The sequence below is a fragment of the Leptodactylus fuscus genome, chromosome 10 (genome assembly GCF_031893055.1).
Source record: "Leptodactylus fuscus isolate aLepFus1 chromosome 10, aLepFus1.hap2, whole genome shotgun sequence".
Taxonomy (NCBI): Eukaryota; Metazoa; Chordata; class Amphibia; order Anura; family Leptodactylidae; genus Leptodactylus; species Leptodactylus fuscus.
In genome coordinates this window covers 19,641,124-19,653,344 of record NC_134274.1, presented here as the reverse complement: position 1 = coordinate 19,653,344, position 12,221 = coordinate 19,641,124, and the positions used below count along the sequence as shown (strand labels likewise).

General features: G+C 38.2%; 1 protein-coding gene across 1 annotated transcript; it reads left to right on the top strand.

Annotated features, from left to right (window-relative positions):
• The first annotated feature begins 258 nt into the window (after positions 1–258).
• On the top strand, positions 259–10,912 carry ZNF518A (zinc finger protein 518A). The gene is made up of 3 exons (XM_075258028.1): positions 259–358; positions 6,223–6,283; positions 6,462–10,912. Exon 3 carries the CDS (start codon positions 6,528–6,530, stop codon positions 10,734–10,736), a length of 4,209 nt encoding a protein of 1,402 aa, XP_075114129.1. The 5' UTR covers positions 259–358; positions 6,223–6,283; positions 6,462–6,527; the 3' UTR covers positions 10,737–10,912.
• The last annotated feature ends 1,309 nt before the right edge of the window (positions 10,913–12,221 follow it).

The window sequence follows — 12,221 nt, the reverse complement described above, 5'->3', positions numbered from 1 at the left end:
TGCCATGTAGGATTCAATGAAAGTCGATGAGGCTGCAAAAAAAGAAAAAAAAAAAACAAACACCACACAATGGCTAAGAGGAAGCAGCCAAGCTCCTGCAGCAAGCAAAGAAATGAATCCCTGTGTGAGTTGTTCTAGACATGAGATGGAGGATCTGACAGAGAACACACATTGGTTCTATGCAACAATGATTCTAGGGGAGAGGGGCCTCATCACAGACACAAGGTGGAGCGCGGATCCCTCCGCCGTCTCTGCTTGGGAGTCCATTTTAGGTCTACCGAAACCAGGACAATCCCCGGATGTAACTGTCATGGCCGCCAACGGTGACTCGGGCAGCATATGAAGGGGGGAAAACAAGGTAATTTCAATTCCAGCCTGGGCACGGGCGCCGGATCGGGCATTGGAGACGGCGGTTCTCACGGGAGAGGGCGGGTTTCGCCTCAGTGGGTGAGGTGGAAAGTTCGGTTGACTTTGTAACAGTGGACGTGGGCGGAGGGGGAATGTCGGGCGGGGGGAACGGTTAAATAGTGCCTGGTAAAGTTAGCGAAAGTTGGGAAACTTGACGGCGGGGGGGACCGGGGAGGGTAGAGGGGAGCCCGAACGCTGGCCGCATGGCTGACGCCCCATGAAATGGCCGCACTCTTTTCTGTGTGCTCAGTCACATGAGGGGGGTTGCAGTGTCCCTCCGCCGTGCCTGGCTGCTGCTCCCCACTGCTTCTCCTCTTACACTTCCCTTCTCTAATCCTTCTCTCCTGCTGAACCCAATCTTTTTGACAATGGCTTGCACTGCACCAATGACTGTCCTCTGTTGCTTCTCACCCCAATGCTTATTGCATTATGGCAGGCTATGTGGCTTGGAGTATATACCATGCATAGCACAATGTATCTGCACCCCCCCCTTACCCTGCAGCCATTGCATCTCTTTGCCTTAGCAATTTTTATTTTTTCTTGTATTAACCATAAAAATGCATTTGCAAGATTCACTTCAGCATAAACTGTTGCAAGGTTTGGACATTTTTGTGCACAGGTTAAGTTTTTGCTGTATTTATGTGCAATTGTGAAATGCAAAAAAATTGCAAAAATGCTTTTTGTCAAATGATGTGTTAGGATATGTTTGGGTCAATTGCAATGTGGGGGTGTCTTTGCTTGAACCCCCGGTTGTACCTCAGTAACAAAAGTCCTTCCGGAGGGGTAGGAGATTGCAGGGCACGTATTGCGAGTAATAGACGCCATTGGGTTTTGGGAATGAGTGATGCCGTTTCTTAGAAATTGTGCAGGGTTGGGTTGCTATCCTTTAAGTAGTAAAATTGGGGTGTCTAGGAAGAGGTAACTTAGCAGTCAGCCCCCCCTTTCCTTATAACTGGTCACCATATTTTTCTGGGTCGTGGGTATTGACATGTCTATCCAGTCTTTGCATGATCCTATTGAAGGGTGTTGCAAATATGGGCAGCCATTGCTTTGAAACGGCTCTGTGTTGGGGTCATTGGTTTTGCCGTTGGGTTGCTATCCTTCGTATAGTAAAGTTGGGGTGTCTAGAAGTGATAGGAGGTCTCATAGCGGTCGGATCCCTTTCCCACATAACTAATTGCAATGGTTTCATTAAATTTTTATACATTTTTTTTCTTTGGATTGGGGGTATTGATCATACCTGATGATGCCTTTGCATCGTCGTAGAGCTTTTTCCGCATAAATGAAGAGTATTTAGAATGAGGGATGCCATTGGAAGCCATTGTTTTGGAGTTGCAACATGTTGGGGTTCTAGGCATTACTGTAGGGTTGCTCTCCTTCAAATACAAAATTGTGGTGTCTTGGAAGGGGTAGGGAGTCTTATAGCGCTCAGTTCCCCTTTCCTCATGATCGGTTGTGGTGGTTTCGTCTTCTTTTTCTTCCCTGGGTTGTGGGTATTGACCTATCTGTCCATCGTAAAGGTTTTCCCATTGCGATGAAGATATGGGAGGGGGTGTCACCTGCGGTATCGGGCAAAATTACCAGAAGACTAACTGCGTTATATTTTGGTATATTGGAGGTCACTTTAAGGCAGATTTGGTTGGGTCCTATATTTCAGGTAGCGAAGGATGAGTAAGATACCCAAAAACATCAACAACACCTTGTCATGATCCAAATAGTTGGTACTTGCCTGCCAATTGAATAATTGGGGTGTCTTTTGAAAAAAAGGGGGTGGGCTCACAATCTGGTCCTACCCATAATTTACAAATTGGGTTGAGTATAGGGGTGTTCAGTTTCTTGCAAAACAATATTGAATGTATTATATTTTTCACAAAAATTAGGGGGTATGAACACCCCTTTCATGCAGACTTGGGGGAGCTTATTTTAGGCAAGGCATAGTGAGGTAAATAATATTGGGAAGCATAAGTCTAGGAGGTGCTAGGATTTAAAAAAAAAAAAAAAATTGGGGGAGGGGGTAGTTAGCTTGGACTCACTGTTATCTAGTTGACGGTAAAGTGTTTATGAAGTCTGAACACAACCCTGTAAATTCTGTAGCTCTAAGCAAAAGCATCAACATTTTCTTTTTGCATCGCAGTCGGTGCAAAGTGCACTTACCGAGGCTCACTTGGGTGAGTGTAATAGTAATCTCGCACATTAATGACCATAGATTTCTTGTGCACGGCCTCCGTTTCCTACTTTGCAGCTTTTGCTTATTAACCTGTTAATGTTGTACTAGCAGTAGTGGGCAGGATTCACTGTACACTGCAAGTAACTTGATGTTTGGCTGGTGATGAGTTTGCAACCTGTTCTGCTGTGTGTCAAAATTGTATAAATGTTATGACTATCCTTGCTTTTCCAAAAATTATTATACACTAATACAATTGGCTATGTTGCCGTCATGGCGTCGGAGTCATTTTTGGTTAGAATATGATCTGTGACAAATATTTATTTAATGTGTAGCGTTTTACCTATTCATAGGAATGTATACAGAGTTTGGAAATTGAAATTTATATAAATTTTAATGTTCTAGTTATTTTTCATTACTACTTCTTCTAAATGAGCCATTTATGAAGGAGTTGGGAGTGTGAAATATTTAAGATTTGGAAATTTTGGCTTGAGCCCAACATCCCTGGGATAATTGACTGGGGACAAAATTAGTTTTGGTGCCCCCATATAACGTATACAGTTAACCATACTCTGATTGTTGTAAGAGATTGGGTGGATCCAGATTGGATTCCATCACCGACGTTGAACGATCAGGCCATGGATGGTTACGCTTGCCTTTTATTTTTGGTAAAACATGAGGTTGGATATGGTCATAGACCTGGTTATCATATTTACTAAGTCTAGATAGATTCATTGTATTACGTAGCGTCTTCAATTCCTGTCATGTCAAAACAGAATTTAGTTTTGCAAATTTGAAATATTATTTCGATTTTTCTGAATTATGAAAATGTAAAATAAAAAAAATTCCTGAGCTAATGGTGACATTTCAATGGAAGCAACCGCCCACTCAGATTTTAATGGGTTTTTTTCCCGATGAACATAACCGTATGTAAATGTGTAGACAATTAAAAACGAAAAACATTTTTGCAAATATAAATAATTTAAAAATGTTGTAGATTTTTCAAGACTTATTCTCTTAGTGATAAGTTTGTTGTTTTGAATGGTGGCCAATGGATATGACCAGGAATGCAGGAACTTTTTATAGCCTCGGACGTGTCAAAAACCCGGCCTTCATGGGACTAGTTTCTCATCCATGTAGTGGCCCTGCCTGATAACCTGTCCACACTAAGAAGATCACGGCTAAGCTTTTGACAAGTCCCACACCATAGAAAGTTCTTGCTTTTATGGTCCTATCCATTAGCAACCATTCAAAACAGACGGTCAACACTAAGATGGTTAGAGGAAATTTTTTAAAACTGCATTATTTTTTTTTAATTATTTATAGTTTCAAAAATGTAAATTTATTGTCTACAAATTTGAATATGGTTTTGTTCCTGGGAAAACCCCTTTAAGGGCCCATATATTAGTAGGAGTACTACGAAGCCTGAAGTATGGTAAACATGTAGTCGCACAGTGAGCCGAGCATATCAAGGCGATGAGTTGCTTGCTTGTATAATATAAAATGGTTATTTGTTAACATACCATGAATGTGAAATAAGATGGGGCGTGGATGTTGTTAGGTCAGATCTTGTATAAGAGTAACTTCTGTTCTGACTATTAATATAGCTACCAATGAACTTACAAAAAAAAAAAAAATATATATATATATATATATATATGGATAAGATTTTAATTGTTTCTAGTCTAATTTTTATCATTTTTCTTAAATGTTTAAGCGTTTCCATTAGACAATATATTCGACTTAAAACCTAATAATAAAATATATATATATATATATTTAAAAAATAAATAAATAATTTTTTCTATAGGGATGTCTGTATTTTGTGTATGTTCCCTTGCCATGCTCCCAATTATAATCTGACTCTTGTGTTTCTGTAGCGTCAGAGAGGTGGAGTTTATCGATTCCAACCCGAGTTCATAACACAAATTTTGAGTATTATTTAATATTGTAAAGTCAACTTATTAAATACATATATTTGTATAAGGTACATTTAGAAATTTTACTCTTAGAAATATGTTAGATTTTTAGCAGTCTAAAGTGTATGTTTACCGAAAAATAGTGATTTATTGTTATTATACACGAGCTGGTTATGGAGGAGTCGGAGCATGGAAAAATAGGGGAGTGAGAAATTTGGCTTCCTGACTCCGTGGCCCTGCTTGTGTTGGAATGTACAGTACTTGCTTTCAGTTTAGATTTTATTTTTTATCATTTGTGTTTATTTTTTTATTAACCTACGTTGTTGAACATCCAATGTAGACTTCCCGTGTCTGCTAGTTTTCTAGTTCTCTTGCCGCTATATATCTTTCATATCAATACTGGGTGTTGGTTGCTTTACTGGGGCAAAAATATTTATTTTTTTCACTGCTAAAAATTTGCATCTGCTTGTTGATCCAAGTCATTTCTTGGAAATTGTTTCATTTTGCCATATCCATCTTAGTATCTCTTGACAATTATTTACTCTTTTTTTTTTTTTTTTTTTTTTTTTACACTGGCTTATACATATTTTTTATATTACTCTGTTAAATGAGAACTTTGTTTTAATAAAGTTTGGATTGTTCATCTACTGCTGTAAAATGTACTGACTATACTTAAATAGGCTTTTATGGCCTAAGCTTTAAATGATCAACACAAGCTTTTGAAGTCACCAATTTAATAACAAATGCGGGGGTAAGGGTGGGGACATCCTCCTTCTAAATATGTTTCAAGCCTTAATGTGTTTCTCCCCCCACAGTTTTTTTTTTTTTTTTTTTTTTTTTTTTTTTATGTAAAATATCCATCTCGTGATTCATTTGTGTTTCACTAAAAGCATGTCAATTTTTGCCAGCTAGTTTTTCAGCCTGGGTGTAGGATCAAAATTAAAATTGTAAATTGTATTTAATTTGGAAATGCAGTTTAAAAAAAAAAAAAAAAAAAAAAAAAAGAATAACTTGGACTAAAAGATATTTATTTTTTATAATTTATTCATTAAGTGCGACTTTTTTTTTCTTTTTTTGACTTTAAATTTATTTCACTGACTTGCGAAGGTAGAATATTTGATAGATCTTTTATATACATGTCATTGCTTTACAAAATACCTTTAACGTTATTCACACTTGCTGGAGTGGGGATAAATTATGTAAATGAAATGTCAACTTCTTCTAATCATTACAATTTCTACTTAAGTGTAGAAGGTCAAAATCTTATTTCTTTCAGAACTGTGCCGTCTTTTTACCAAACTTTCAACTCCGACTCCTCTATTTTTCCACACTCCGACTCCTTTCAAATTAATCTAAAATATATCATGTTTAATAATTAACAATCGTTAATTTTTTTTTTCCTATAGTTAAACAATAGAATGTAATGTGTATATTTAGTATCTCAGAACTTTCCTAAATTCTTATAAAAGTAAATAAGAAACATTGAATTGAATACATTTATTATATAATAATAATCTGATATATATATTTTTTATTTTTGAGTTGGAACCTCTCTACTAACTCTGACTCCACCCAAATCTGACTCTGACTCCACAGTTCTAATTTGTTTAGACTGCATTGTAAGAATGTTGTAGAAAGATACCAACCGTAAGGAATAATTTGGAATGGGCAAAATATGGGCATTTTTGAGTGTCACATAATTGAATGTTTTTTATTTCTTCCCTTCTTTAGGTTCTCCATACTTGCTCAGAAGTATAACTGAGGATTTATGAAGATCATGATGTTTTCTTAGGTAAGTTATAGTTTAATTAACATAAAGTAATAATTACTTTTAAATTTAGTTTTTTTTGTATTAAATTTTATAAATTTTCATTATAACTTTATTTAATTAAACTACTGTGATTTATGGTATGTTTAATTTACAAGGGAATTGTATGTTATATATATATTTTTTTTATTTTTATTTACAGAGGTGATTTGAAATCAAGGATTTGTATCACATCCAACCTTCTTAAAGGATCTGATCACCTTTTATAATGAGATCACCAAATAAAGACTTTTTTGCAGACATTGAAGGGTCTGCATCTTCAAAAAATGCTGGATGGGACTTCAGCAGAGACTCTTTCGCTTCTGGTGAACCAAACTCTCTGTCCTCATCGTTTTCAGTAAATGAAAGGATCATGCATGGAATGGAGGAAAACACTGACGCATCCATGAACCTTCCATCGGAAGATGTTGGGTTAAGCGAAACGACATCCAAGTCGCCATGCAAGAAACAGACAGCCAGGAAATCATTGGCTAAAGGAAGTCTAAATGATCTTGGCAAACTTGAGGAGGAAACTGCTGACATTAAGACTGAACCAAACCTAGATGATGATTCTGGTAATATGTCCGCAAAGGTCCTTCACTTCTTTTGTCAGAAATGCAAAAATGGAATGAGATATAGCCCCAATGATCTCCAAAAACACTTTCTTATATGTCACAATGGAGAGTTGCCACTCTATCCCTGCGAAATGTGTAATTTCACCGCAAATGATTTTCAAGCATTTAAACAACACAGAAAAACTCACCGGAGTGCACTAGTAAAATGTGAAATATGTAACAATGACTATTTATATACCTTGCTCGGCTTAACGAAACATTTCACAGTTATGCACTGTGTCAACGGCCACTTCAATTGTTCAAAATGCAGATTTTCTACCAGAGATGTTGGAACATTTGTTCAACACATTCACAGGCACAATGGAATCGAGTATGCGTGTCAAAAGTGCAACCACATCAGCTACTCAAAAATTGAGTTTCAGAGACATCTTCAGGGGCACAGTACCATGTTACCATTTAGCTGTCAGTACTGCAGTTACAGCGCGATGCGGAAAGATTTTATAGTAAAACACATTTTAGCACGACACCGAGAACACATACATACAAAAGACGATCACGTACAGGACAATTCAAAGGCACCGATGGTACAGTCAAATGCCGGACTAAAGTTTGTCTTGAAAAAATACCAGTCGGAAAGTCAGGATAATCCACCCTGGAGGCATGAAGGCAACAACCCCCTCCTGGAAAAGGTTCTAGACAGTAGCGATAACACTAGCGGATTTCAACATAAATTCTTAGACAAAACCCAAGCTCCAAAAGACTTTCCCAGATATAACACTGAATCAGAACAAACGGCAAACGATGGAATTCCTTCTGTAACCACAATAAAATGTAACAAAGAAGATGGAGCTACTCAAGGGAGCATGGGTCTGTTGCAAAATGCCGTTCATGGCCCCACTGTACTAATGGTGAAAAACAACAAAATTACAGTTCCGGCAAACTACACGGCAACATTTGTGGGCTACAAAATGGTCAACGGGAAGCAAAACCTCGTCATTAAATTACTGCCAACGAATAAGCAGGCTTCAAATACTACACAACCATCGCCATCACCTCAGTCATCAAACAGTTTGCCACGTTTTTCTCAGGGTTCTATGCACGGATCATACGGAGCATCTTCTAACACTAAAGAGAAGCGGTTGTCATCGTATGAACCGCCTTCCATTCCCGCTTCTGCACCTGTGGCTACCGCAGAAAAGCAACCTGGGTCGCTGCGAAACCTAACAACTGCACTGGGTTCGCTCATTGCAAGAAAAAATGAATCTATGGCTAAGCTAGCGGCTTCGGCGAATAGGCAGCAGTTTCATGAACCGATACATAAAAATGTGAATAGTGCTAATAAAAATAAAACAAATTCCTCTTCTGAATTTGTTCCCAAAATTAAAGAAGAGCCTGAAGAATACAACATCAATGAGCAGCAGTTTTTTGACAATGATCATACCTATGAATCGTCTGGCGATAGAATGCATCCACCCACTGGATCCTCTCGCCTAAGTATTGACCCAACTACTGGTTTCTTGGTCAGACCTCAACAAAATAATGAAGTTAGTGGGCCAAAACCTAAGACTTTTTACGGCAACAAGAACTTGAACAACAGCATGTTACATGCTTCTGCAGCAGGTAGTCTTGGGAATTTTCCCGGTACCAGCCCCAACTATATTTCTAAAAATGACTTTCCAGTACGAAATGTTCAGATGAACAACAGAATGCCAAGGCCAGCAGAGAATAATAAACCCGAAAACATATCCTTCATGCCAAGGATTACTTCAGTATTCTCGTTACAAAATCGGCCATCGGACCCAAAACCTGTTGCGAAAAATACTTACTTACACAACATGCTGCAGGACAATAAAAGGTTAAACGATAAAATTGGCATGGCAAACTCCCAAAGCTCACATCCCGGCAGTAATGCCTTTGCTTTTCCAAAGCAACCATTGCCAAACCAAGTACAACAAATGTCGAACCCCATGGGAAAATTCGACAACCGTCTACAAAATGGTAACACACTTTCAGCTGTATTCTTAAAACAGGAACCAGTATCTCCCGGATCCAGTATTAAAAATGCTCACCCCTCAAGAGTCACAGAGCTTCTGAAAACGCACTCTGATGCGATAGTTAACCAGCAACTGGCAAAAGACAAAATGAACTGCATGACCAAACCATCAAGTGCTCCAACACCTTTCCAGCTATATCATAATCCACAAATTTCTGGAATGTCACAAGCAAATCCTGTTTTGTATCCTTCAGGTTCTAATAGGTTTGTATTGCCAATTGTACCAACTAATCAATCTGGATTAAAAATTATTCCAAGTCAGACAAATGCATCAAGCACTGCAACGTTTTCTGCTAGTAACAGATTTAATACTCCCGTCATGGTCAATACAAAACCTGGCATGGTATTAACTATTGCTAACGGACCTTTTGGTACCATACGAAATGTGACCAACGGAAGCCAACAGGTCATTGGTACAGTGAACAACTTGGGCAAGATGGCACTTCCTAGATTGCCACGTCCTACTGTACCTCATGGCTTTAAACCAAATGTGAGTACTTCCTCGAATAACGTTCCTGCTAACATTGTTTCTGGTTCAGCTGTAGGAAGTAAGCTCCCAATAAACTTAAATGTTCTTCAGTATTGTTTAAATTCTGACGGTTCTAGAACACAAGTTGGAAATTTAGAGGCTAACAAACAGCCGGACTCTCTCCAGAAACAGCCAGTTTATGCCCTGTTGCCTGATGGAAAACAAGCAGTTCTTTTAAATTACGTTTTACCAAAAACCGTATCTGCAAATACCCAGAAACCTGTTCAGCTGAATCGAATGAACGCAAAACTCCTACCAAAGAAACCTGAAGATGGCCTGCAGCCTGCTTTGTTGAGGAGTAGAACTGAAGTGGGTGTAAATCCATCAACCTCAATTAAGGAAGAGGATGTCCACGCGCTCGATGGATATGGTGGCACCGTAACTACAAACAAAGTGAGCAATTCGGATTCTCTGCAAAGTAAGCCAACAGAAAGAAAGCCTTGCCTGAGATCCAGTTCTAGTACTTCTCAGGCAGAAGAATCTTTTCATTCCACAAATGATGACCGTTCAGTTTCGCAACCTTCTCCTGCCGGTAGCTCAAAGCTAGCTAAATTAAAGTGCAAGCAAGCTAACTTGAATTCTACAAACTCTAAAAGCAGGACTTGTAAGCGAAAAACATCAGACGCTGGCAGCTACGAAGCTGATTATGAATTTAAGACGAAGAAACGGGTGGTTGATGTCCTGGTGGATGTGCCACGAAAGCAAATGCTGCACAGAAAATGCAAGGCAAAGTCTTATGCAAGCGAAGTGGATATGGATATGGACGAGGAGAGTCTTCCAGACGATCCTTCACCATCATCTTCTAAGGAAATTGTAAGGACATTAAGACTTTATCCTGTCAGTCCCAATCAACCAGTAAAGTACCCACGAAGAGACCAACCAGTTGTTGTGTTGAACCATCCAGATGCCGACATACCCGAAGTTGTTAACCTAATGAGAACCATCTCAAAATTCAACGGGCATGTTGTGAAAGTATCGCTGTCCAAAAGTACCCTTGAAGCTCTTCTAGAGGCAAAACTGTTGAATTCTGATGGAAGTGGAAGGCGTCATCGACGGTCCAAACCTGTTAGTCCTGTAAAGGAGAGATTTGTTCTCAAGTTAACCTTAAAGAAAACGAGTAAGAACAATTACAAAATTGTGAAAAATACACCTGCAAACAAGCTTCAAACGAAATTCAACTGCTGGTTTTGTGGTCGGATATTTGACAATCAGGATGAATGGGTTGGACATGGCCAAAGACATCTTATGGAAGCCACAAAAGATTGGAACACGTTGTTTTAGCAGTTTTACATTTGACGTTGACTACTGTTGCGGTTTCTGTCTTTTCCTCGAACTCGAAGAGCATTGTGTACCATTCTCAATATTTTCAACTCGAGAATCCAGTCCAGTCTGTTGCTGTTCAAACTCCTACTGCAGATGTGCAGTTCCCCCCCCCCCCATTTCTGCTTAAGAAATTTTTGCCCCTTTTTGTAACTATTTTTTTTTTCCATTTTTTTTTTTTTATGAAAAACATTTGCTCTGCGAATTGTACAGTAAACAATCAACAGATTTTCAGTCTTTTTGGCATGTGTAGTATTGAGTAACTGGAAATGACATGAGCGAGTGTTTCAGTACGTGATTGATAAATCCAATGTTTGTAGATCTAAAGGTGCACAACTTGTTTACAAAGCCATGTATAAATGTTTGAAATCTGCAATTGTGGTACATATTCAGGTGTGTACTGTGTACATTACAGCATTGTCTTATAATGTCCAATGTACACCTTTTCCTTTTTGAGAAAATTGTATATCAGTACTACCTGGACGGAAAGCCTTGAAAAAGACAAAGCATTCTAATTTTTGTTTCACATATAACTTTTTTTTGTTTTGTTTTTTTTTTAATACAAAATCGGGTAATCTAATGACTTTTTTTGTTTGTTTGTTTTTTCTTTTTGAATGTAAATAGAGAAAGCATGATTTGCCAAGAAATTGATATGCTTACATTGCTAATTTTTCATGGATATTAAAAGTGAATTATTGTGAATGGCTGTATATATGCATCTTGTTATTTTTGCCAACCTCTTGTTCAAATGCATTTTTTTTTTTTTGTTTTTAGTTTGTCTATTAAAAGATTATCATGTTTTTAGTCTGAACATGTCCGTGTATTTTCGGTAGTCTGAGTTATTTTACTTCGGTTGGTATTCTGCTATTGCTTTTCAATTTTTTTGACAGTATATCATTGGACATAAACCGAAACTGGAAACTTTAATTTTTAGGATGAATTTAAAAAAGCAGATTTAATTTTATTTTTTTACCCCAGTGACGCTTGGTTAATTTTACCTTGTGTTAATAGAATAGCGATTAGTCCTCATATTTGCAAAGTTTGAGTTTGGCTTCGGCTCAGTTCGGGCAAATGGTTGGCAACAAGTTAGTATTTATTTTAATGTTGCCATCATTATGATGGGTTTGTGTGTATGTTCAGGGCTGTGGAGTGAGAGTCTGCACCAATTTTGGGTGGAGCTAGGGAAAGTTACTTAAGATTAAAATTAGGGCGGGTTCTTATCTGCACCCAGTCTCAGCTTTGTGGGTTTCCATCTTCTGCCCAACAAACTGGACAAGAGATAGAAACCCGTCAGTCAGTGTCCACCCGTGAGCGTCTTCTGGTCTCCGCGGTGAAACTTTTTTTTTTCTTTTTTTTTTTCTTTTTTTTTTTTTTTAAACCAGACACAAAGTCATGCATGTCCGTCTTTGTGTCCGGTTAAAGAAAAACAGTTTAGCCGCGGAGACC